General features: G+C 36.0%; 2 protein-coding genes across 2 annotated transcripts; one reads left to right on the forward strand and one right to left on the reverse strand.

The window, feature by feature from the left end:
* The first annotated feature begins 206 nt into the window (after positions 1–206).
* Positions 207–26,588, forward strand: NMD3 (NMD3 ribosome export adaptor). The gene is made up of 13 exons (XM_032173937.2): positions 207–299; positions 7,266–7,346; positions 8,599–8,727; positions 9,017–9,107; positions 12,372–12,450; positions 12,988–13,084; positions 15,331–15,448; positions 16,743–16,888; positions 20,855–20,967; positions 21,767–21,839; positions 23,962–24,068; positions 24,767–24,837; positions 25,295–26,588. The coding sequence occupies exons 3-13, from the start codon at positions 8,602–8,604 to the stop codon at positions 25,423–25,425; spliced, it is 1,152 nt and encodes a 383-aa protein (XP_032029828.1). The 5' UTR covers positions 207–299; positions 7,266–7,346; positions 8,599–8,601; the 3' UTR covers positions 25,426–26,588.
* On the reverse strand, positions 5,614–6,468 carry LOC116481198 (small ribosomal subunit protein uS15m-like). Its single transcript, XM_032753260.2, is given in 2 exon segments — positions 5,614–5,858; positions 5,861–6,468. Coding segments are annotated over 2 exon segments (762 nt in total). The 5' UTR covers positions 6,399–6,468; the 3' UTR covers positions 5,614–5,634.
* Positions 26,589–27,293: the final 705 nt, after the last annotated feature.

The raw sequence follows: 27,293 nt of genomic DNA on the forward strand, positions 1-27,293 counted from the left end.
CAGAATTTTACCTTTTTAATTAAAGCTACTAGTCTAGTTGAAAGTTTTGGAACCATTAAAATATGTTTGAGTTAACTGCTTCATATCATTCTTGGGTTTTATTATGCCTGGTTGATAATTTGGGTTATATCTGTATATTCAGATGGAAATTTCTGTGTTTCCTGAGAGATGTTGGATTTCAGTATGTTATCTTCTCTTTTAGGTATTTTCAGCCACCAGGAACTTGGATACAGTGTGCTTTAGAATCCAGGGAACTTCTTGCTTTGTGCTTGAAAAAAATCAAAGCCCCTCTGAGTAAGGTAAGTTAAACAGCTAAAATCAGTATTTATAGGTATGTTTTCATTATGTTTCATTATGTCTCATTTTCAGAAAATTCTTGTGAGTAGGTTTTTCAAAAGGAATTTTTTTTTTTTTTTTTTTTGAGATGGGGTCTCGAACTGTTGCCTGGGCTGGAGTACAATGGCGTGATCTCGGCTCACTGCAACCTCCGCCTCGTGGGTTCACACGATTCTCCTGCCTCAGCCTCCCGAGTAGCTGGGATTACAGGCGCACACTACCACATCTGGCTAATTTTTTGTATTTTTAGTAGAGACAGGGTTTCACTATGTTGGCCAGACTGGTCTCGAACTCCTGACCTCGTGATCTGCCTGCCTTGGCCTCCCAAAGTGCTGGGATTACAGGCGTGAGCCACCATGCTGGCCTGGAAGGCAACTATTAAATGTTACTATTGTTGCCAGTAGCACCCCACTACATAGACTTTTTAAAGTTATGTATATATTCTTTTTATGAAAAGTAAAAATATCTTTTTGCTTTAAAAAGACAGAATTTAATTTTTTTCATTTGTTATTTATCGAGAACCTCATGTGTAATTTTTTAACGGAAATTTTTATGTAAAACCATCACTAAACATAATTGAGATAATAATATTAGGGCTATGTTATTTGGTTTCTTTTTATTGTCATTATTGATCTGGAAATAAAATATTTATGCCTGTCACTGAAAGTCAGTGTATAAATGTATTAAAAAAAAGAGTTTGTTTAAAGTACAGTTTATTTCCTGATATAAAATTGAAAGTGATTGACACTTTGAGTTTTCTTTGTTTTAAGCTTTATGACTCACTTCTACCATGTTTTTAATTGAAATTGACTCTTTCAGATTGAAGACTTTTCTGATTTTCCTTTAAGCTGTAATAAAATTTCATGTAATAGTTCTTTGAAATTTCTGCCTTTATTTTCCTACTAGGTCCCAGCCAACCCCACAAATTTCTGAGTCACTTGTTGGCCCTCCTGGCATAAAACTTTGTCTTTTTCCCTTCATATTTTAAAAAGCCTTATTGGTTTTTTTTTGCTCCCCTCTGTTCTTGGTGATTTTTGCTTTATCTTCCGATCTTTCTAATGAATTGTTTTTTTCCAGTAGTAATGTTTTTAAGTTCCAGAGTCTTTCATGTTCTTGATGCATTTTAAGTTTTTCTGAAGAAGATTTTGATAATAGGACTTCTTTTGTTTGTTTCCTTCTGTTCCCTCATTTGTCTCTGTTTTTTTTATGAAGTGAGTTTTTTGTGTATCTTGGTTTTTTGCTTTTATAGTTGGGGCTTTTGTCAAATGTCTAGTGAGTCTTAACAGTTCATTAATTAATTCATCAGATGTTTATTAAGTACCAACTCTGTGCCAAACTGCTTTTGGTGTTGGGGATATGGCAGTGAATAAGACAATCCCTGTCTTAGAAAGCATATATTCTAATTGCACACTAACATGCCAGTGTGGAGCAGCATGTTAGTATGCAATGATCAAAATAGGTAGATATATTACATGGTATATTAAAAGGTATATTCCGTGGAGAAAGGAGCTAGGAAGAGGATAAGAACTGTGCATGGAAGAGTTGAAATTTAAAGTAAGGGTGTTTAGGGGAGGTCTCACTGATAGGGTGACATTTGAGTAAACATTAAAGATGGTAAGGGAGGAAGCTGTGCAGAAATCTGGAAGAAGAGCATTAGGGGTAAAGAAAACAAATGTAGAGATCAAAAGCAAGAGCTTACTTGTGTGAATAGAATGGAGTGGTGAGGGGAAAAGTAGTTGGGGATAGAGTCCAGAAAAGTCATGGAAGGCCACAGTATGTCTGGCCTTGTAGTCCCTTATAGGGGCTGTTTCTTACTCTGAGTGTAAGGAGTATAGAGGGTGAAGGGCAGAGTAGTGAGATGACGTGACTTATTAGTATTCCTCTGGCTGCTGTTTTTAGAATGGACTTAAGGGAGGTAAAGGTGTAAGTGTTTGTAATAATCATGAGAAATGGTTTTGGATCAGCAATGGAGGTGGTAAGAAGTGGACAGATTTTGAATCTATTTTTAAGGTAGTAACATTTACTGATGTAGCGGGATGTGTTTTTGTAAGAGACAGAAGAGTTAAGGATGCCTTCCACTGTTCGTGACCTGAGCAGCCAAGTCACTGGGTAGGGGACATCAGAGTTCATCTGTAACTGGTATTTAGATGTCTACTAGACACTTAAGTAGAAATACTGAGTAGGCAGGTTGATAAATAAGCCAGTGAGTGGTCCAGTCTAGAGATAATGAATTTAAGATATAGGCAGTGTTTAAGGTCACGAATTGGATTAGATTACTTCAGGAGTTTACATAGAGAAGGAAAGAAACTGGAGGACTGAATCCTGGAATCATTCCTTTAAAGGGTAATGAGGAAGAAATAATTGGGTAATGAGGAGGAATCAGCAAAGGAGACTGAAAGGAGCTGCTAGGAGGTAGGAGGAAAATAGGGCGAGTGTGATGTCCTGGGAGGAAAGGGAAGCGTTTTAAGAAGAAAGGAGTGAGTAGCTATGTGGTTTGCAGTTGATGAGTCAAGTAATGAGTTCTGTAGATTTAGTAATGTGGACGACCTTAATTACATGGGCAATTTCTGTTTAGTGGTGGTGGTAAAGATGTCATTTAAATAGAAATGAAAATGGGAGAAGGAAGATAGACAATTCTTTTGAGTTTTGCTGTAAACGAAAACAAAGAAATAGGGCAGTGGTTGAAGGGGAAGTTTGGGAAGGGACACGTGTCTTTTTATTTTATTTTTTGGAGATAAGGTCTTGCTTTATTGCTCAGGCTAGAGTGCAGTGGCGCTGTCATGGCTCACTGCAGCCTCAAACTCCTGGGCTCAGGTGATCCTTCTTTCTGCCTCAGCCTCCCAAGTAGTTGGTACTACAAACATGCACCACCACACCTGGCTGATTTTTATTTTTGCTAGAGATGAGATCTCTCTCTTTCTTTTTGGCCCTATAGAGCAGAGATCTCACTATGTTGCGCAGACTGGTCTTGAACTCCTGAGCTCAAGCGATCCTCCTGCCTCAGCCTCCCATAGTGTTGGGATTACAAGCATGAGCCACTGTGCTTGGCCAGGACACATTTCTTAAGATGGTATATATAACTATTTGTAAGCTCTCTGGGAGTGTTAGAGTACGGAGGGAAATTTTTGTGAAATTGCAGGGAAAAGAATAATTGGCTGGGGGGTGGCCTCAAGAAGTGGAAAAGAGATATAGCACATAGTGAAAGAATACATTTATTTGTTAATTCACTCCTTCATTCAACAAGTATTCAGCACTTACTCTTCACCAAGCACCATTTTGGGAGGCTGTAATATTTCATGGAACAAAGTAAAGATCTCTGCTCTCTAGAGGGGCATTCTAGAGGTTGATCTTGATGGGAGTATGGACAATTCATCTGTGGTAACAGGAGGGAAGGTGTTGAGTGGGAGCTTCTGGGAATTCTCCTCTGGTTCCTTCTTTTTTACTGGAGAAAACAGAAGCGTGGGCAGTAGCTATGTGGGAAGAGCTGTTAGATAGATGTTTGAGGAGAGAGCGGAAGATATGAAATAGTCCTCTAGAACAGTTGGAGAGGAAATGCACCAGGACAATGTTGGATGGTGCTGGGCAGTGTTGAGGGTTACTGTTACAAATTTAGACTAGTCACTGTGGTTTGCATCTATTTCTCTAGTTCTGTCAGCCACATAGTTAAGGCATAGAGCAGGCAGATCACTGGATTTAACCAAATTTATAATTTAGCCTAGTGGCTAAGGTGAAATAAGAGAGGGAACAAGGAAATTGAGTGTGTACATGAGAATAATTTTGATTATTGATTTTGAAGCTAGTGAGGAGGAATGAGGAATAAAGTTGGTAGGATGAATGGATTGTCCATTATATTAGCTTGAAAGATTTTTGGTGCCCAGGAACTAGAGGAAATAAGCTGGAAAGATGGAAGGTGGTAGTCAGGAAGTAGGATATTTGGAATTGATAGTTTGGAGGGTTTGCAGTTACTGGTAATAAAAGCATATGAGTGACTGAGATAGGAAGGTGGATAATATTTTGGGAGAAGAACTCAAAGAATGGAGAGAGAGGTCAGGGCATTGTGGGGATCACCTGTGTGGATATTGAAATCACTAGGTATTAATATTGTTGGAAAGTGTGATGGTGAGCCAGAGCTAAAATCTTTTGAGAAATGAAAACAAGTGATACAAAGATGAATAGATTACTATAACAAAGAGAGTAGTGGGTGGTAGAGTCTAATGACTTTAGACTCAGAGCTGGATATGTTTGAGGAGGAGACAAGGAGAATGGTCTGTAATTAGCAATGAAGAGCAAAGAGGATACCTGTCTGGTGCCTGGTCCAGTGATAGGAAGAAAATGAGAGAAATATCAGTCATCACTTTATATAGCTGCAGGGGAGAGAGAGAATCAGGAGATCTAGAAGGTGAAGGGAATGTTCAGCAAAGTTGAGGATTTAGGAGATTTCATTGTTAATGAATGTTGAGCTCCGGAGGGCACAGTAGAAGGGTTTTAGGATTCGGGGAGGAGTGTTAGGTGGGGACAGAATAGGGAATATGCATAACCATATGGAAATTGCAGTATGGGAGATGAGGGGTGACTGAGGTGTCTGGGACTATGGTAAAGAAGGAAAGGGACTAATAAAGTTGATTAGTCGTGGTTGTCTGAGGACACGTGGTGTAGTGGTTGTGTTGGGGAATGCCGAGCAGGATGTCAAGGAGACTCTCCATTCCTGCAGGTAACGGTTGGAGCTTGAGGGGAAGATCAGTCTTACTCAGTGCCTTTGGGGCTTTTTTTTTTTTTTTTTTTTTTTACCACTGCAGATGGAGATTGAAGGAATAGGAATCTGCCTATCACCGTGGGTACCTGGCGTCACTTGTTAACTACTAGGCTTTGCTTTAGGGAGGCCAGTTGTATGAGGAGGGTTTTACTCTGGTGTGTTGAATCTTTGCATCTACACTAAAAGTGGCTAGTCTACTTTTTATCAGACAGTACTTGATAAAAGTATAATCTGCTGCTGATATGTCTCAAATCTGTTAACTACAGCCCAAATTTTTTCATAGATCTCCAGACCAATTGTATCTTACTGTTCACTGAAAAGTCCTCTTGGGTATCTCACAGATACTGTCTTAAACTGAAATGTCTGAAATCAAATGTAACATCTTTTTCTCATTATATCCGTTGTTTGTGTCACAAAAATTGTACTACCTAGTTGTCTAAGCAGATACTTGAGCATCATTCTAGAGTCTGTTCTCTTCCTCTTTTCCATATCCAGTTACCATTAAATCTTTTTTTTTTTTTTTTTTTTTGATTGAACAGAATTTATTAGCTGTCTTTGAGTGTCTCTGGTCTGGCTTTGGCAGGGCTGTCTGGGTTCCTCTGCTTTGCTTGTTTTTGGGCTGCTGCTGCAGCCTTTAAGGCTCTTCTTTGCTTCTTCAGCTTTTGAGTCTCCTGGAAAACCCGAATGCACAGAGCCTTCTTGGTCACGAATCGGCAGTGGGCTCTTCGGTAATACAGAGTGGGGAAGGTGTACTCAATCCCCAGCCCCCTGTCTCAAAGACATCATAGTTGGTGTTACGGAGGTTTTTGAGCATCTTTTTCCTCTGGTCAATGCTCATCAGCAGATAGCGTTTGTGGGCTTTGTCCTTCCGATGTTTCTGCAAGTGTTCTTCATAACTGCGGATCTTGACGGACAAGGCAATAATTCGAGCCTCCAAGGATCTGGTGTCCTCCGGGTTTGCAACAATCTTCTTCATCAACTCTTCTTGCTTGATTTTTAGCTTCTCCTTCTTGTTGGCCATTTCCAAAGACAAGAGTCTTTTCACGACATCATCAACCTTCTCAATTCCAGGGACATTCTGGTAGTCTTTGAGCAGCGTAGAAGGAGGTGGGTCATCATCCTGCCTAGGCTGGGCTGGTTTCCGGATGATATATCCGCGCGCGGCCTGGCGGAGGAGACTTCGAGGCTGCGCGCCCCACTGGTTGAAAGGGAACCTGGCGCTCCCACAGCCCGGCAGCCCAGGTACTAGGGCCTGGGTAACTGCCTGGGTCCGAATCAAATTCAGCGTCTTCCACGCGACCCTCAGCATGGTGACCTCTAATCCCCGCGGGGCCCGCGCCGCGGCCGCCGTTCCCTTTGCGGCACCGACCGGGTTACATGGGCGCCGCCATGCTGGCCCAGGATCGACCAATCCACCATTAAATCTTACAAATTTTTTTTCTACATCACTTGGACTGTGCAGATAAATCTTACAGATTTTTATCTCCTAACTAGCCCTTGCATCTGCTTTTGTTATTTCCAGTGCCTCTCAGTTCAGATCATCTACAATCTCTGCCCAGATTATTACAGCAGCCTCCATTCTTGTTCTCCCACCCACCCCTTCTCCCCAAACACCCATTCTGGCCGTTCTTGAGTTATATTCAGATCTTCACATATAGCAAACTGTTTTTGGCCTATGCAGATGCTGCAGATTTAGTAGTGAGTTATAGTTGTGGATTTAGTATTCAGTGCATGAAACTTCTGTAATGAATGTCACTTCTTAAAAAAAAGTCACAGAATATAGAGAGAATAATCCAAGTGGAAACTTTTGTTCATGAGGTTACTAATAGATAATGAGGTCACCAGGTCTTTGTTTTCCTCCAAAAAATATAATTTCCTTTTAAAGGACAGTGTACTTTTTTTTTTAAGGGAAAAGAATTTTTTTCCTATGCAAATACTTTAAATTTTGCTTAAATTATATCAGTTGCATTAATATAGTCATTGGGTTGTCCTTTGATTTGCTGCTATTATTACATAACTGACGATTAATCTTTTTTTGTGATGATGGTGTGTAGTATGCTGATCACAGATTCCTTAAGCATCTTATGAAATCTGCTTATTGATGATTTGTTCTTTAGTTTTTTTTTTTCTTCTCAGGTGAGAACTTATGTTTCTTTTTGTTTATGTTTTATTGAAGGTACGGCTTGTAGATGCAGGCTTTGTTTGGACTGAGCCTCATTCTAAGAGACTTAAAGTTAAACTGACTATTCAGAAAGAGGTAAGCAGTACATAATTTTCTCAGCATGGTTAAAGTGCAGGTAGTGAAAATGAGGACCTAGTGATAAGTTATTTTATGGCTTCAACAGCTTAAAAGAAAAAGAGTACACTCAATTTTAGCTGTTTGTTTTCTTTTGAGCATCTGTACAAATAATTAGATCACTAGTAAGAGTAGTCATTGCTTCTGATTAGCAGACTTACTGATCTTTTCCAGAGTTATTTTTATTAGGAAAGGACTGAAGTAAAAACATGGGCTAAAGTACTGATTCTCAAACTTGGCTGATCGTTGTAATGACTCATCGTAACTTAAGCAAAAATTCGCTGTATGTGAGGCCTGGGAATCTATATGTAGGTTGAGTATCCCTTATCTGAAATGCTTGGGACAAGAAGTGTTTCAGATTTTGGATTTTTTGGATTTTGGAATTTTGCATTATACTTAACTGGTTGAACATCCCTAATTCAAATACAAAATGTTCCAGTGAACATTTTCTTTGAGTGTCATTTAGAACCTCAAGAAGTTTCAGATTTTGAAGCTGAAATTTATGATTCTGGGTTTTTGGATTTGGAATGTTCAATCTGTATTTAAAAAGGTTCCCATGTGATTTCTGATCAGCTGTGTTTGGGAACCATTAAATTAAGGAATTTTTTTTTTTTGAGAAGATTTCCTTATTTTTTTCTTCTAAGGATGATTTTTCTATGTAAACATCTATGGGCTGGGCGTGGTGGCTCACACCTGTGATCCCAGCACTTTGGGAGGCCAAGGTAGGCAGATCACTTGAGCGCAGGAGTTCGAGACCCCATCTCTACTAAAAATACAAAAGTTAGCTGGGCATGGTGGTGTGTGCTACTTGGGAGGCTGAGGTAGAGAATCACTTGAGCCCAGGAGGCGGAAGTTGCAGTGAACCGAGATCGTGCAACTGCACTCCAGGCTGGGCAACAGGCACAGTGAGACCCTGTCTCAAAAAAAATTATATATATATGTAAAATGTACACAGAATATTCTCACAACCACTTCAGCTAAAGGAAAATTTGAAATGCTAATCTAATAAATCTTAGGAATTAAATCTATATACCGTTCTTGAAACAGTATAACTTGTTTTTATGACTTTAAATTTGAGGACATTTGATTGATGTCCTCAAAGCATTAATGGAAAAAGTTTTAAATTAAATATTAAAGGTTCTTCTTTTAAAGAAAATATTTGTTATTAAACAAAACCAAAAGAATGAAGGAGTGTAATTGTTTTCTTTATCAGGTGATGAATGGTGCTATCCTTCAACAAGTGTTTGTGGTGGATTATGTTGTTCAGTCCCAAATGTGTGGAGATTGCCATAGAGTAGAAGCTAAGGATTTCTGGAAGGCTGTGATTCAAGTGAGGCAAAAGGTAATGAGAGAAGATGAGTGAGTCTTACATCTTATATTGCACCTTTGTTAATTATATGACAGCTAGTAAAACCTCTTTTCCTTCTTTCTAAATCCTGTGGGTACCAGGGATAGTCTGGGTCCCTGAAGCATTCACCTTTGGAAATAGATCATTATTACATTATAGATAATCTTTAAAGATTGTTATTGTTTGAAAAATCAGTATGCTCTATCTGTAGATGGTATGTGTGTCCAATACCTATAAATGGCTTTTTGTGGGGCATTTATTGATCAAATAATTTATATTTTAGACTTTGCATAAAAAAACTTTCTACTATCTGGAACAGTTAATTCTGAAATATGGAATGCATCAGAATACACTTCGTATCAAAGAGATTCATGGTGAGTTAAAATTCAAAAGCATTTGAAATGATGTCAGATTTTTATTTCAACATACCTAAGTAATCTTATATTTACTGATAATATCTGGATTAGTACTGTCCAAAAGAACTTTCTGTTAGAAGAACAAAACAAAACAAAACAAAACTTAATTCTTTATCTGCACTGTCCAGCATGGTATAATCACTAGCCATGTGTGGCTGTTGAGTACTTGAAATGTGGCTAGAGCAACTGAGAAACTGAATTTTTAATTTTCTGCTAATGTCAAACATAATTATCTTTTTATGTTTCATAACTAAGTATAATATTTCTTGAGGTTTCTGTTTGATATATATGCATACATACTTCTGTCCAATCTTGCTCTCAGTTATGTGAGTGACATTGAAAAGAGTTAGAAAGAAAGCTTGCCTTCTTTCTACCTAGCATTTAATTAACCTCTAGAAGTTTTTAAAGAACTTGCCCATTAAGCCATCCAATCTGATATCTCCTAGGGGATGTCTTTTCACTTTCTTTTATGATATTCACCTCTCAGGTATTCTACCCCTTGAGTTAATTTTAATACCATTTTCCAAGAAAAACCATTTTATCTAGCTTTTTAGATTCTTGGTATAAAATTGAACAAATAAAATAAATCTCATCCGTAACTGTAGTTATGTCCTCTCTATTGTTCCTAATGTTTATCTTTTTTCTCTTTTTCTACTCACCTCACCTTAGACCTGCCACTTTTATCTATTATGTTAGTTTTTTCAAAAAACTATTTTTAGTTTTATTTTAAACAATCTTTTTCTTAATTTTGTTTTTTTGTTTTGTTTTGTTTTTTGGTTTTTTTTTGAGATGGAGTCTCGTTCTGTCACCCAGGCTGGAGTGCAATGGCACGATCTTGGCTCACTGCAAGCTCTGCCTCCCGGGTTCACGCCATTCTCCTGCCTCAGGCTCCCGAGTAGCTGGGTCTACAGATGCCCGCCACCACGCCTGGCTAATTTTTTGTATTTTTTTTAGTAGAGACGGGTTTTCACTGTGTTAGCCAGGATGGTCTTGATCTCATGACCTCGTGATCCACCTGCCTCGGCCTCCCAAGTGCTGGGATTACAGGCCTTAATTTTGTTTTTAACACTAATTCCTTAAACTCTATTTAGTTTTGTTTTGTTTTAATTAATTGAAAGCTTAGTTTATTTTTAATTTCTAATAAATATATTTAAGATCATACATTTTCTTCCGAGTACTATAATGGTTCTGTAGTTGGTACTTGTAGCTACCTTTTTCCACTGCCCATTGCGTATTTTATTTGCCCTCAGCAAGCACCTCAGCTGTTTCATTCTTTTGGGTACATACTTAGGTGTGGAATTACCAAGTCATATGGTAAATTTATGTTTAACTGCCAAACTGCTTCAAAGTGGCTGTACCATTTTACATTCCTGCCAGCAATATTTCTCTGTATCCTCCTCAACACTTGTTATTATATTTTTGTTTATAGCCATTCTAGAGGGTGGTATGAAGTGGTATCTCATTGTAGTTTTAATTTCCATTTTGCTAATGACTAACGATGTTGAGCATATTCTGGATACAAGTCTCTTACTGCATATATGGTTTGCACATATTTTCTCCTAGTGTGTAGGAGAAAATTCACACTGGCTGGTCTTAATGGTGTCCTTTGAATTGCAAAAGTTTTAAATTTTGATGAAGTCCAGTTTATCAAGTTTTTTCTTTTAATTGCGGTTTTGGGGTTATGCTTAAAAACTGTCTGATCAAGGTCATAAAGATTTACTCCTATAGTTTCTTTCAAATGTTTCATAGTTTTAGGTCTTATATATTTAGGTCTAACTCTTTTGAGTTAATTTTTGTGCAGAGTGTGAGATAAGTGTCTAAATTCATATTTTTCTATGTGGATATTCTTCATCCCAGTGAAAACTCTGTCCTTTCCCCAGTGAATGCTTTGGGTCTTCTGTCAAAGATCTATTGACTATAAATGTAATGGTTTATTTCTAGAATCTCAAGTCTACTCCCATTGATCTATATATCTGTCCTTATATTAGTACCATGCTGTCTTGAATACTTATTAAAGTTAGTGAGTTTTGACATTAAATGTGTAATGTTCATTTTCTTCAAAATTGTTTTGGCTATTCTGGGTAACTTTAGTATTAGCTGTTTTGGTAATTATATTTAGTTGAGTTATTTGCAAGAATATCTTTTAATATTTCTCAGCTAGGTGGGTTTGCTTTTGGCTGTTCTTTTCTTGATTTCTAGTGCTACTGTTTTGTGACGAGATAATGTTGTCTTTAGTAATTTCTACTGTTTAGGATTTATTGAAATTGTTTTTCTTTTTTAAAATCTTAATACATGATTTTTAAATGAATGTTCTATGAATATTTGAAAAAATATGTATTCTTTCTTAGAACTGTGTTCTATAATCTCAGTTAACTCGACCTTGATAGTTGGTTATTCAAGTTCTGTGAGTTGTTACTATTTTTTTGTCAATTTGATCATTTTGGTTTTGAGAGAGTCCTATTCTAGTCCTTCACAATGATTGTATGTGTTAATATTTGTTAATTTTTTCTTTTCTTTTTCTAATAGTTTTTGTTTTCTGTATCTCAGATAGTTTCCTGTTATCTTCTTGGTAGATTATTCTATTTATTACGTAAAATAACTTACTTTCTTTTTTTTTTTTTGAGATGAAGTCTTGCTCTGTCACCCAGGCTGGAGTGCAGTGTTGTGATCCGGACTCACTGCAACATCCGCCAACTGGATTCAAGCGATTCTCCTGCCTCAGCCTCCCGAGTAGCTGAGATTTGGCACATGCCACCACATCTGGCTAATTTTTTGTATTTCTAGTAGAGACGGGGTTTCACCAGGATGGTCTTGATATCCTGACCTCATAATCCACCCAGCTCAGCCTCCCAAAGTGCTGGGATTACAGGCATGAGCCACTGCGCCCAGCTGTTCATAAACTTTCTTTGTTCTTTGTTTTTCTGTCCCCCTCGGCCTTGAGTTTTATTTTTTCTAGAATTAGAATTATGAGTTTTATTTTGGGATTACAGGCGTGAGCCACCGCGCCTGGCCTATGAGTTTTATTTTCATTTGCTGATTTATTTTGTCTGTCTTTTTGCCAAAGAAGTCTTAAGTGATATCTCTAATCTGTTGTGACTGCAATAGAGTTTTCTAATAATTTGATTTTGTTTAAAACAGATATAATTTATAATATAGTCATGTTAGTAGAGGAGAATCCTATTTTGCATAATTATTTTCATATGGCTTTTTTTTTTTTTTTAGACGGTCTGGATTTTTATTATTCCTCAAAACAACATGCTCAGAAGATGGTCGAATTTCTTCAGTGTACAGTTCCCTGTAGGTATGTTCTGAACCTTGAATGTGACTAAATCTAAGGACCTGGGAATGGATGTGGATCACATATATTCTTCAGGCTCAGACAACTTCCCTTTATTTAAAATCGTAGTAGAAATACTTATACAATCAGGAAGCATATATTGGGTTAACTACCCACTCATAGAGGTGGTAGGACTTGTGCTCCAAAGATTGGGAAATTTTCATAGCTGGAGTTTATATTGAAAGGTACTATTAGTGTGAACAAAGACTTGCAGTGGGCGTTAGTGTGACTTTTAATAATGCTATATAGAAAGTAGATTGGTCTAGCCAACAACATGTTCTAGAGGTTTGGTGGAAAAGGTTCAAAATAGGTAGGGCTTAGTCAGAATGGTGGAGGTTTTGACATGCAAGTGGAGGACACTAGGTTTTACCAGAGGAGGCCTCATGAAGCCATTTTAGACCTTGGACAATGATGGTTTGATTTAATGAAAATTGATATTCCTGAGTCCATACATGTTAATGATCTTTGTCTTTATATTACTATTAACTTTTTTCTTAATAGATACAAAGCATCACAAAGACTGATCTCTCAGGATATCCATAGTAACACATACAATTACAAAAGCACTTTTTCTGTGGAAATTGTTCCAATATGCAAGGTACTTTTTTTTTTCATTTAATCCAAATCTGTAAAAGAGTACAAGTAATTAATTGGCTTATATGTGATTTGTAGCTCCTGGTTTTCCTCTAGGGTTGGTTAAAAATTTAGAATAAGTTCCTTAAGTGATTTTTAACATATTCAGCCATGTTAAAAGATATTTTTTTTAAAAAGTCATGCTTATATTTATGAATTGACATGCCTTTTATTTTGGTGTATTAAAATGAAAAGACCTGGTTACAGTTGATAAAAGTCCATATTTAAAATTTGTGATTCTATGAGCCTATATCATATAGTTCAGTGAAATTGAATAAAAGAAATGACATTAAAATCAATATTAGTGAGCCACTTTGTGGAATATGTACAAACAAAATTTTGGCGAGAAATTAAAGAATATTGTGATAATGTGAAAATGAGATCATAGAATCATTTTTATGATTTTAAAACAAAAGCTGAATAAAACGTTTAAAATGTAGATTATTTCATTTAATTGTACTAAGATAAAACCCTGCTTCAAAAAAATATGAATTAAAATTCAATAAATAGTTATTGAGCATCTATAATATAGAAGGCTGTGTACTGAGGATTGTATAACTACAGGTCTCTGCCATGTAAGAATTTATATGTCAGTATTAAATCACTAAGAATGATAACTGCCATTATTTATTGTGACCATTCTACAGAAGGTTAATCTAAATACTTTAGTGTCTCACCTCATTTTCATCTCATAATAACTGAGGTAAGCCACATCATTTTGACGATGAGTAAATTGAAGTTTGAGGAGGTTAGACAACTTGCCCAAAGTTACACGATCACAAAATGATGAAGCTAGGATTTGCACCCAGGTCTGTGTCTCTAAAGCTTTAAAACTGCTATTGCTCTTTTATAGTATGTACTAGGGATGAAATGATAGCTTAAAATAGGGTCAGCAAACTTTCTCTGTAAAGAGCCAGATGGTAAATTTTTTAACCTTCAGGTCGTATAATCTCTTTTGCAGCTACTCAGCTTTGCTGTTGTACAAAAGTAGCAAGAGTAATATGTAAAGGAATGTCAGGGCCATGTTCTGGTAAAACTTTATTTACAAAAACAGATGGTGAGTCAGATTTGTCCTGAGGGTGGCATTTTGCCAACCTCTGGTTTAAAACAGTGAATGTTTCCCTGGTACAAAGCTTGAGAAATATGAATTTAGGTGTGAGGGCATATTTAGGCCTTGTGTAACTGAATTTTACACATGTAAAAATTAACATATGTATTACAGTATGTAAAAAAGTATATTTGTTTATCTTTGGAAACTCATGTATTAAAAACCAAGGACTGTAAGAGCTGTTATGATTGTGAATAGATACACCTTAAAATATAACTCAGATCTTTTTTGTATTTTAATTCAGTTTAAAAACAGATAATTATGTTGCTGCTTCATGTCTCCCAATGTAAATGTAGACATGTGACTTTTTTGGGTTTAAATCTTTTGATTGTATGTTGGCACATGTAGCCATGTAAGAGAAATGTGTTCCTTTGAAGTTTGTTTTTAATGGAGATTGAAAGAAGTCACAGGTGGATTTATAGAATCACTCTCATGCTGATGTTTATAATACTCTGTTTAGAATGTACACTGTATTAACATATAGAGTGATAAGAGGCATTCACATTGCAATAAAATGGAAATAATAGCTTGGTGATTCAGGCCCTGGATATTTTTTTTTTTTTTGAGAGACAGTTTTGCTCTGTCACTTCGGCTAGAGTGCAGTGGCACCACCTCAACTCACTGAAACCTCGGCTTCCTGGGCCCAGGCTGTCATTCCACCTCAGCCTCCCAAGTAGCTAGGCCCACAGGCATGCGCCACCACGTTTGGCTAATTAAAAAATATGTGTGTGTGTGTGTGTGTGTGTGTGTGTGTGTGTGTGTGTGTGTGTGTATGGAGACAGGATCTCCATATGTTGTCCAGGTTAGACTTGAACTCCTGGACTCAAGGAATTCTCTCACCTTGTCCTCCCAGATTGCTGGAATTACAGGAGCGAGCCACCGTGCTCAGCCAGGATTTTTTTTTTTTTAAAGCGTTTTTATTAAGACAAAATGCCTGTCATACTTAAGGTCTGATTCTTTTCTTTAGTCTCTTTGTTGATTGATAGAATTGAAAATAACATTTTGGTTGGTCAAGTGCAATTGGATTGGGTGTTTATTGATGAGTGTTTATTGGACTATTATTTAGGATATGCCTCATTCTAAATGTTGGTTCTTATGCCTAGGATAATGTTGTCTGTCTGTCTCCAAAGCTGGCACAAAGCCTGGGAAATATGAACCAGATTTGTGTGTGTATTCGAGTAACCAGTGCCATTCACCTCATTGATCCAAACACCCTACAAGGTAAATTCTGGAAATGATTTGCCTTGACAATTTTGTTCTGTATGACAAGCAGTAATAATTCGTGTTGCTAATTTTTCAAGCGTTCTTGCTAATATTGTTTTGAAAGATTAGTTAAAATTTGTGCTATTGTTTAATACAAAACACTGTGGAATTATAAGCTTTGATTAGTTACTCTTGTATTTTTTATTTAAAGAAACAATTCTGTTAACTTTTACATATTTACTGGTTTATTCCATTAATTTTTACTGAAATTGACTTTTTTGTTTGTTTTTGAGATGGAGTCTAGCTCTATCGCCCAGGCTCGTGTGCAGTGGCGCAATCTCAGCTCACTGCAATCTCTGCTTCCCAGGTTCAAGCGATTCTCCTGCTGCAGCTTCCCAAGTAGCTGGGATTACAGGTGCCCGCCACCACGCCCAGCTAATTTTTGTATTTTTAGTAGAGAGGGGGTTTCACTGTGTTGGCCAGGCTGGTCTTGAACTCGTGACCTCGTGATCTGCCCGCCTCGGCCTCTCAAGGTGCTGGGATTACAAGCGTGAGCCACCATGTCCAGCCTGAAATTGACTTATTTACTTCATCTAATTTTTGTGACTATTTACTTAAGTCCATTGCCAAAATTTGGTGTCTAGCAGTTATTTTAAATTTTGGAACATTTGGCTTTTTGTGGCCCGTTGGAACATTTAGTTTGAATATGAATTTTAACCAATTTTGTTATTACTGTAGATCATTTTTTAACATTGTCAATAGAATAAATTATTTTTTAAAGAAGACCACATTTTGGTAGGTATCTTAGTATTTGGATGTATCTTCTACTTGATCTTTTTCATGTATTTTCTGTAATATAAGTTTCCTTTATACAAAAAGTGAGTTTATTTTGGTATTTTTCTGAAAAGTCATTCATTATCAATTAGGATTCATAAGTTAAAGATCTGTTTGCAATATTGGGATGGACATTCTTTAGTTATCTGGTAGAACTAGGCTTTATTTCCCATACACTAAGCAGCTAAGATGACCACTGATTGGATCTGATCTTATTTAAAAGGCACTTAGCCCTGTGGCATTCTGGTTATAGTAACTATTTAAGATATGTTTGACATCTTATATATTTTTCTTGTGCTTTGAGAAGTTTGGGGTTGGTTTATAGGGGTAATTGATGACCTTAAGGAGTGAGTTGACACTAGTTCTGTTGACCTGCCACTTTCCAGTTGGTATCTACCAGTTTCTTCTTAGTTAATACATTTGATGACTCTGAAATATATAATTTTCTTATGTTTTTGTGTTCTGTCCTTATTTTTAGTTGCAGATATCGATGGGAGCACTTTCTGGAGTCACCCTTTCAATAGTTTATGTCATCCCAAACAGCTAGAGGAGTTTATTGTGATGGAATGCAGCATAGTCCGAGATATAAAACGTGCTGCAGGTGCTGGAATGATATCAAAAAAGGTAAGCTACATCCTGCCTGCCAGTGTATTTTTTTTTTCCCTCAGTTATTATTGTTTCAGTCCCTCTTTAAAAAAAAAATTTGTTGGTGATTCCACAGTATGGAATCCAAACTTAGCGCCTCATTAGGAAAACAGTTCTTTTTTTTTTTTTTTTTTTGTCTTTTTAATATGTGGTCATTGTGGAAATTATTAGACTGTTAAGTTAATTTATTCTCTTTTGTGTAGGAAAAATCTTTTAAATGTTTACTCCATTATATAAAAAAAAGGCATTTCTTTGCTTTATTTTTATAGAGGAGGACCGTGATTATCTTGACTTTTAAAAAGTCACCACCAAGTACTAAATACTTCAGTGTGCATCTCTCACACATGGGAATATTTTTCTACATAATGAAAATGTTGTTACCATACCCATAAAACATACAGTCTACACAGTATTCTGCTCTTATCCATGGGGATACATTCCAAGACCCCCAGTGGATTTTTGAAACAACCCACAGTAGTACCAAACTCTATGTATATTGTTTTTTCCTATACATACATACCTATGATAAAGTTTAATTTATAAATTAGGCACAGTAAGAGATTAACAATAATTAATAATAAAATAGACCAATTAGGCCGGGCGCGGTGGCTCACGCTTGTAATCCCAGCACTTTGGGAGGCCGAGGTGGGTGGATCACGAGGTCAGGAGATCGAGACCACAGTGAAACCCCGTCTCTACTGAAAATACAAAAAACTAACTGGGCGTGGTGGCGGGCGCCTGTAGTCCCAGCTACTCGGAGAGGCTGAGGCAGGAGAATGGCGTGAACCCGGGAGGCGGAGCTTGCAGTGAGCCGAGATTGCGCCACTGCACTCCAGCCTGGGTGACAGAGCGAGACTCCGTCTCAAAAAAATAAAATAAAATAAAATAAAATAAAATAGACCAATTATAACAATGTACTGTAATAAAAGTTGTGTGAATGTAGTCTTTTTCTCAAAGTTATCTAATTCTACCCCAGCAATCTGTTTTTGGATAGCGATTAACTGTGGGCAGATGAAACCTTTGAAAGGGAAACTATGGATAAGGGGGGATTACTGTGTTCAGATTTCCTCATTTGTCCCAAAAGTGTCTTTTATGCCTTGTTCAAACAGGTATTCAATTGGAGACCACTCATTAAATGGGACTATTATACCTTTTTAGTCTTTAATAATAGTCCCCTTCTTTTTTCTTTTATTGGTTATGATACCAACTTCCTTAGACAACTAGTGCATTTATCTTGTAGAATACTCCACCTTCTAAATCTATCTAATTGTTTCCTCATGATGCCATTTAACTAGCTTCCTAGTTCGTGGTGTGTCTCTAAACTGGAAAGTTGATCTAAAGGTTTGGTTACATTTAGGTTAAATTTTTCTTGCCAGAATATTTCAGAGATGATGCCGTGTACTTTTTATGGTATCAAGAGACGAGTAATGTTTGACTGTTTCACTTGTTAACATAGTAATAGTCAGATTCCTCCATTGTAATGTTACGATTTTTTTCCCTTCTGACCAGCAAGCAATCTGTGGCTTGATACTGTAATAATATGCAAGTATTGAGTTCCTGTTATCTCTTTTTTTTTCTGGCTTTAGCATCTGTTGATAATTCTTGCCCATAAATTAATTATTTTATTCAGGGTTTAAAAATGGTGAATTTTCCATTCCTATTCTACATTTATTAGCTGTCATTCTTAAAGAAGAGCTTTTCATTATTAACTAGGGGCTATGTAGCTTTCCTGAATTGCTCGCCTGCATACATTCCTTTAATTAATTAATTAATTTTAGACATGATCTTGCCGTGTTGTTTGGGCTGGAGTGCGGTGTGGCTTCATAGCTCACTGCAGCCTCAAACTCCTGGGCTCAAGTGATCCTCCTGCCTCAGCCTCCTGAGTAGCTGGGGCCACAAGTATGTGCCACCATGCCCAGCTAATTTTTTTGTTTCTTTGTAGAGATAAGGTCTCCATGTTACTCAGGCTGGTCTCGAACTCCTGAGCTCAAGCAATCCTCCTGCCTTGGCCTCCCAAAGTGTTGGGATTACAGGCGTGAGCCACCTCCCTTGGCCTATGCATAAATTATTCTTTTAGCAAATATTTTTAGAGTAAAGAGTTGATCTAGGAATCATTTCCAGTGGTGAAAATTAGCTTACATGTACAGGTGGTATCTCTCTTTGTGATTATCATTATGATCTCATGAAGTGTAAGTATTATATATTTACTGTATTTTCTTTTGTTTTCTTCTTCTCTCCTCCTCTCCCTTCATCTTTTGTTTTCCTTTTTTTTTTTTTTTTTTTAAAGAGACAAGGTCTCACTCTGTCTCTCAGAGCTGGAGTTCAATGGTATGATCATAGGTCATGGAACCTTGAGGTTGTGTGCTCCAGTGATCTTACCACCTCAGCATGCTGCCACACCTGTCTGTTTTTTAATTTTTTGTAGAGTCTATCTCACTGTTTTTTCAGGCTGGTCTCAAACGATCCTACTGCCTCCCTTATAGGAATGAGCATGAGCGCTTGCCCTTTCTTTTTTTAAAAATCCTCATATTGCCCGAAAATTATTCAATGGGAGCCCCTTCAGAATGGTTCCTATGTTGTTTTGACGTGACTTTCCTAGTCTTTGAAAGCATCCTTGATTTCTGGTGCAACACAGCATTCAGGTGTTCCAGAATCACATGTGTAGTTTATAACCCATATCTGAAATCAAATGTTTCTTCAAAGATGAAAGTCTGGCTTCTTTTACTGTGAAATAGTATCTAGAGACTCCCAGGGTACCCTTTTGTGTGTGTGTGTGTGTGCGTGCTAATAATGCTTCTTGAGACAAAGATAACTTGTGATAATTTGGGAAAAATCAATGGAAATGGAAGACAGATGACTTTCTACATTGTATTTAAAAATTAAGGTAATGTACTTAGGGCAAATTTTTCATTTATAATAAATGTAGAGTACCACTTCCCCTCAGGCAGATATAAAACCAGATACTATATTTTCTTGTTTTTTAAAAAATAGCTAGAAGAGGTTAATAAATTTCTTACAAGCAGAAGTCTAATAGCTAGAAAGTAAATCCTGTTAAATAAAATGTCGTCTCCCTGTTAATTGACTTTTCTTTTGCAGTTCTTAAGTTTGAGACTTGTCTTTTATTTCAGTTTCTCCTTCCACTGTATTTCTTTTCATTTTTTTCATTTCTTTTTCTTTGACCAACTGCAATAAGGAACACTTGATTCTTTTCATAACTTTATTTTGAGATTCCTTGATTTTATTTATAACTCTTAGTATTTTGCTCTCGATCTCACTTCAGTTGGTCTGTCTTTGTTGTTAAAGGTGTTGGCATGTTGGAAAGGGAATTAATAGTTTTCTAGTTTAAAAATCGGGATGTTGTTTCTGCTATATATATATATATAATCTATATATATAATTTATATATATATGAATGATTGTACTCTACACTAGTAGGTACTTTAAAAATTAATTTGATAAAGATTTGGCCTCTCTAGTGGTTTACTACTAGGATTTCTAGGCTGTTTTGTCTGAACCCTGGTTTTCTGAACCCTTGTGTCAAGCAAGAGTTTGCTTGGAATACTTTGTTGCTTTAAGATTCCCCTACCTTTTCAGTTATTTTGTTCACTCTGCCTATGTTGGCCCATCTTCCTGTGAAAACATTTCTTTTGAAAATTCTACATATATATATATTTTAGGGACATTGTTAATGTTTTATAAAAGTCTTGAATAAAATCTTAGAAAGAGTCAATGATTTATTTTTATGAATTGCTTGTGAGTCATTCTATAATCATGATTCAGTAATTTGTTAATTTTGACAGTGTTTCATGTATCAGGAAAATAAAAAAAAATTTTCTGTCTTTAAAAATTAGAAAACCAAAAATCAATGTTGTATTTAACTTTTCTCTGAGATGCTTTTAGAGTTACGTTTAGATTATTGAAGAATACATTTTCTTTCCTCTTAAGCATACCCTTGGGGAAGTCTGGGTACAGAAGACATCTGAAATGAATACAGATAAACAGTATTTTTGTCGTACTCATTTGGGACATCTTCTAAATCCCGGAGACCTGGTGTTAGGGTTTGTATTATTTCATATTTTAAACTGCCAATTAGGATTGCAAATTTTCTTTGGGAACCAGCAAAACTACCTAAAATACTAACATCATTTATTCTAAACAGATCGAAGGGGTTCTTAGGAGCCTTAGAACTCATTTTATTGTTGACAACTAAATTAAACTGGGTTGGACAGAAGCCCATAGTTACTCCATTTTGGTTATAATCTTGAAGAGTAATTTGTTGTAAGATTTTGTTAATTGAACCTTGAAGTTATGGGGTTGTATCTGTATTTAGAACTGCTTTTGCAGATAGGATTGTTTTTTATTGTGCAGTTGCTACTGCTCAGATAACTCTCTTTTAAGATATGACAACTATATATATATAAAGGGCTTGTAAAGGCATAGGTCAGTTCTTTCTGAATCAGAGCTTATCAGTGAGTGTGTGATTAAACCCTCAAATATTACTTTTGCTTTTAGGATTTCAGTTTCTTTTACTAGAGAATGAGGGTTTTTTTGTTTTGTTTAAAATAAACTAGAAGGAAGCATCTAATTGAATTCTAAAGTTGGACTGATATGTCTGTTTTGCTTTTACAAATGTATGGCAAGGTGGACAATAATTGATTATAAGTGAAACTCAGAGTTCCTTATTGTCTTTACCAGCATCTACAGAAGCATGTTCATTGTGTAATAAATGACCGAACTTTTAAAGTGGGAAGCATATTAAATGTTTGATTTTTAGGAAGTTTTAGGTGATATCCATAAAATAAAAAGTTACACACAAAGAGTAAATGGTCACTAAGTTTTTCATTGTTTACATTTCAGGTTTGATTTGGCCAACTGTAACTTAAATGATGAGCATGTCAACAAAATGAACTCAGATAGAGTTCCAGATGTGGTAAGGCATTAGATTTTTCCCTTTTTTCCTGTGTTAAAGAGGGTGAATGTAACTTAGGGGTAAGAGGTAGGAGTTCACACTTTTGAAAATAACAAATCAATTTAGAGATTTCTGAAACTGCAGATAAGGTATAATAGCAAAAGTCTTCATTTTTTTTTTTTTTTTTTAAGAAACAGGAGGCTGGGTGCGGTGGCTCAAGCCTGTAATCCCAGCACTTTGGGAGGCCTAGGCAGGTGGATCACCTGAGGTCGGGAGTTCGAGACCAGCCTGACCAACATGGAGAAACCCTGTCTCTATTAAAAATACGAAAAAATTAGCCAGGCGTGGTGGTGCATGCTTGTAATCCCAGCTACTCGGGAGGCTGAGGCAGGAGAATTGCCTGAACCCGGGAGGTGGAGGTTGTGGTAAGCTGAGATCGCGCCGTTGCACTCCAGCCTGGGCAACAAGAACAAAACTTGGTCTCAAAAAAAAAAAAAGAAACGGGAGTCTTGCTTTATTGCCCAGGCTTGTATGCAGTGTCATGATCACTCACTGCAGCTCAAAATTCTGAGCTCAAGTAATCCTCCCACCTCAGCCTCCTGAGTAGCTGAGACTACAGGCACATGCCACCACTCCCAGCTAATGTTTAAAACACGTTTTGTAGAGACAGGGTCTTGTTATGTTGCTCAGGCTGGTCTCGAACTCCTGGCTTCAAGTGATCCTCCCACCTCAGCCTCTCAAGTAGCTGGGATTACAGGTGTCACCTATCATGCCTGGCTTCATTTTAAATAATTTTTCTTGGTGGGGTAAATCCAAGATTTATTGTGATTTTTTGTTCCTTTTCTAATCACATTTTCATTCTCTATCAAAATACCTGATATTATCTGTAGAGCAAAAATAAATTTAGCCAGGTGCAGTGGCTCACACCTGTAATCCTAGCACTCTGGGAGGCTGAGGTGGGTGGATTGCTGGAGCTCAAGAGTTCGATACCAGCCTGGAAAACACGGTGAAACCCCATCTTTACTAAAATACAAAAAATTAGCCAGGCGTGGTGGCATGCACCTGTAGTCCCAGCTACTTAGGAGGCTGAGGCAGGAGAATTGCTTGAACCTGGGAAGTGGAGGTTGCAGTGAGCCAAGATCATGCCACTGCATTCCAGCCTGGGTGACAGAGCGAGATTCCGTCTCCAAAAGATAAATAAATTTGCAGCTAAAAATGATGACATTTAGCATTTATTCAGGTTCATTTTTATTAGGCTCACTTCGTTTCACATACATTGTTCAGTTAAGAAGGCATTTTGAGTTAAGGCTGTTATTCAAAGCTGAATAAAATATCAGTGAAAAATAATCTTCACAGTATCAAGCCTTGGAAAAAAACTATTAATTCTGAAAAATCTGTTAAGTTCTAACATCATGAGGTTAAGAATCATGAGAAACAGTGAATGAAATTAGTGCGAAAGACCGTCTTCTATACTTGCTTAATCTTTTAGAATAAACATTGATTTCTTTAGCAGTGAGCAAAAAAAATAGAGCCATGACAAATCCAGGACTCCGACCACCTGCCCAGTTGTGCTTTTATTAGTTGATAAATGAGGAATAACAGCGTGGTTGGAGTGTAAGTCTAAATAGGTATTTCTAACAAGGTCATAAGAGGAGATCATGGCAATCTTAGAAGATTTTGTATTTTGTAAAATTATTTTCATTCTATAATTTATTAAACAAGCATTCTAAGATACATTGTTGTGAAAGTTATATGTAGTTCTGTAAATGTTTATTGGTGGGAATAAGAGAAAGAAAAAGTATCTACTTGTGATATTCAGAATGATTTATACGAATGGTAGCTGAAAACTGAAGTTTGAGTTAAAAGAAAACTACAGTTTTTGTTATTAAGAAAAACAGTATTCAGTCACTGAAAAATTTTAGTAAATTTTAACAATTATACAAATGATGCTTGAATCCATTCTCATAAGAAGTTAAATACATGGAGAAAAATAAAAGTCCTCTTGACACTCTCTCCATCCCTTCTCCTTTCTCCTGAGGTGTAACCAGTGTGATTAGTTTGGTCATTTTTTAGCTTTATTGAATTTTGTGGCCTCACTGTATAGTTCCCATTCTTTGTAACTTTACAAATATTTATCTTGCAGGTATTAATCAAGAAGAGCTATGACCGGACTAAACGTCAGCGTCGTAGAAACTGGAAATTGAAAGAGCTTGCAAGAGAGAGAGAAAACATGGATACAGATGATGAAAGGTCTTGCTTTTCTTTAAATCTCTTATGTTGTCTCAAAGGAAATCTTTATGATAAATACTTTTTATGTTGTAAAGAAATAGGCATCACACAATTGATCCTTGCACTCAATTATAATCTTGGATTCTTATCAAGGTATTAATGGAATCAGTATAAGATGATGTAAAGACATTTAACACAGATTTAGTAATTATTTCCTGGTTTATGACCTAATAATTGTAGTGTTAATGTAAACAATTCATTTGAAAAGTTAAAATATAGTCATACTTTGCTTCACAATGGGCATACCTTCTGAGAAATGCATCATTAGGTGATTTTGTTGTGTGAGCATCATAGAGTATGTGGCACATGGCTTTATAATAAATAATTACATTATGAATATCACAAATAGCAGATGAGTACTTATGGCTTGAGATAAAAAGGAAACAGCTCATTGATGCCAAATGTGTTATTTCTCAAATAATTTTAAGCAGAAATGAAGACAATGTTCTAAAACAGTTTATTGGATGATTCAAAAAGTGGCTTTAATGATGGTGAAGACGCCGATGTCTAAAAAAACTGAGAGTTTATATAAAATTGTTTCATGAAATGTGAGTGGGAAACAGCAGTATGTCTACATAGTCCTTAAAATGAAAGTCCTTAAATGAAGAAAATATAACTGTATATTTTTGGTGATGAAATGTTTAAATGTTTATTTAAAGGCAATACCAAGATTTTCTTGAAGATCTTGAAGAAGATGAGGCAATTAGAAAAAATGTCAACATTTACAGAGGTTGGTGTTCTAGGAGTGTTTAAGTCATTTGTTCTGTATATAAGTATAGTTCCTAGTATGAATATTTTGGTATCTTAAGCTTTGATTCTCATAAATGTCTTCAATTGTTTTTTCATCTACTCTAGTCACATTTCTACAAAAAAACTTGGAAAACAATAAATAAAACTTAACAAAATACTATTTTGTATATTACAGTTAATATTATTTGCATTCTAGCTTGATCTCTTAAGTTGCTCACTCCTATAGTGGTGGAAGTATATTCATACAGTTACTCAGTTCGTTTGTTTAGTGAATATAATTTGAATGACTGCCGTAAGAGGCAAGAGCTTCTGATACAATATAGTTACATAATAATAATGATAAAGAAGGTAGATATTTGTATATTTTCAAATATACTTAATACTTTGTATACATATAAATAATTTGTATTTATTTTATTCTCTTTGTATTTTTTTAGATTCAGCCATCCCTGTGGAAAGTGACACAGATGATGAAGGAGCACCTCGAATTAGTCTGGCTGAGATGCTTGAAGACCTTCATATTTCCCAAGATGCCACTGGTGAAGAAGGTGCATCAATGATGACATAATGAGATGTTGTAGACTATTTCCACATACATGGGCTTAAGAAGTTGGACAGAATTACCTTAAGTGTCTCTACTATCTATGCCTCCAGATTTCAAGAGGAGAAATTTAGTTTTAAACCTGAATAAACATGATTGTTTTGAGTGCTCACTCAAACCACTAAAAGAGATGGATAGCTTTGAAGTTTTAGATAAGAAAAGATTATGGAGAATGTAATTATTATTGATATTTAGGCTATTTTACATGTGGAATTTTATCACTGTGCTTTTTCGTATGAGGCACTGTAGTATTTTCACATAGTATAGTACTCTGGATGTAAAAGCTCAAAAATTGTGATTCCTTGAATGTTCACTAAATCTTCAAGAAAAACACATTTTTACATTATTTTTACGTTGATTATTTTAGTGAAAGACCATACGAAGAAGCATTTTTAATATTGTTACATACTTTGATTCACTTTACATCATTTTTATGTTCTTGTAGGGAAATTAGGGTTCAGTTTATCACTGGACATTCAGGAGGCAAGTCAATCTTTTTTATTTCCTTATAAAATTAACTCTTCAAAAGCTGTTAAACAGAGAGTTATCTTAATTTTTATTGCAGTAGGAGGAAATATATTTAAAATATTTGTAGATTTATAGCAAATAGAGACTCTTTAAAGGTTAAATAACAATTTGTTCTTTTGTTGTTTTTGCCAGTTTAGGGCGGTAGCTGCTTTTGTCATAAATATCTTCCTACCACATCAAAAATGCTGCTTTTAAAATTTTTGTTTATAAATTGAGAAGGAATTTTCTCTCTATAAGTTTCTGTCGTTGAACACATCACCATCAAAAAGAATATTAGAATCCAGCATGAAGATATGGCTAATAAAAATGAGGTACATACTTTATAAAACCATTAATCAGATTTGAATGAGGAATGCTTTCCACATCCTTGAAAGAAAAACTGTGGCTTACGTTTTAAAGTATTCTGAGAATGAAGTATTAAGATCCAATTTCTATAAGCAAGATCAGACTTACTAAGTATGCCGCAAGTAAGAGCTAATTCATTCATTCTATGAGTGCCACTAAATAAAGAGATTGAGCAAGTGCCACTTTGTGGAACATTTTTCTTTTTTTTAATATTAGACTTTCCAATTTTGAAATTATGAATAAAGGCCTAAATTTTCTATAGTGGCTTCTTTTCTGTCTGCATGTTTTGTTAAAATTGTGGATCTGAAAGCCATATCCTGTCTTTGGTGGTGGCCTAGTAGGAATGGCTTGTCCTAGTTCTTCAAAGGTAAGATTGACCAAAGCAAGTTCTCATTGGTGGTCTATGTTTACATCTTCCATGTCAAGATATTTTAAAGCATGAAAATAAAGCCATTCTCGCCCTTTTTCATGTGTTTGAAATGGTTGCATCGGTGTCATATTTACATGAGAAAGTATCTTACGCAATTTTCCAAAGAATTGTTAATGTTATTTAAGTACTTTTATAATCTTCCCACTGAAAAATAGTTTCCCACTAACCTTATTTAGTCTTACTCATTTGTTTAGTCTTACTCATTTTGATGCTGTCTTAAGTATTGAAACTTCTTGGTTGAAAGGCTGTGACAGGCAAACAAATGTAGCTAAGAGAAAAGCTGTCATCCAAGAGCTTGCAGTAAGTTAAATAACCTTGATAAATCTACCATACTATAGTAAGGTTCCCATACTCAAGAGTCTTGTGGGTCCCCCAGTATTCTTAGTCATGTCCCAAAGTTGTTATGGCTTGGGAAGGCTGGTATTAATCAAATGCACAAGAACATGATTTATAACCAATTTATAAATACAACTAATTTACAAGTCAGTATAACCATTATTTTTTTGTAGCCAAATCTGCACTTGAAGCTGCT

The sequence above is a fragment of the Hylobates moloch genome, unplaced genomic scaffold (genome assembly GCF_009828535.3).
Source record: "Hylobates moloch isolate HMO894 unplaced genomic scaffold, HMol_V3 SCAFFOLD_13, whole genome shotgun sequence".
NCBI classification, from domain to species: Eukaryota; Metazoa; Chordata; class Mammalia; order Primates; family Hylobatidae; genus Hylobates; species Hylobates moloch.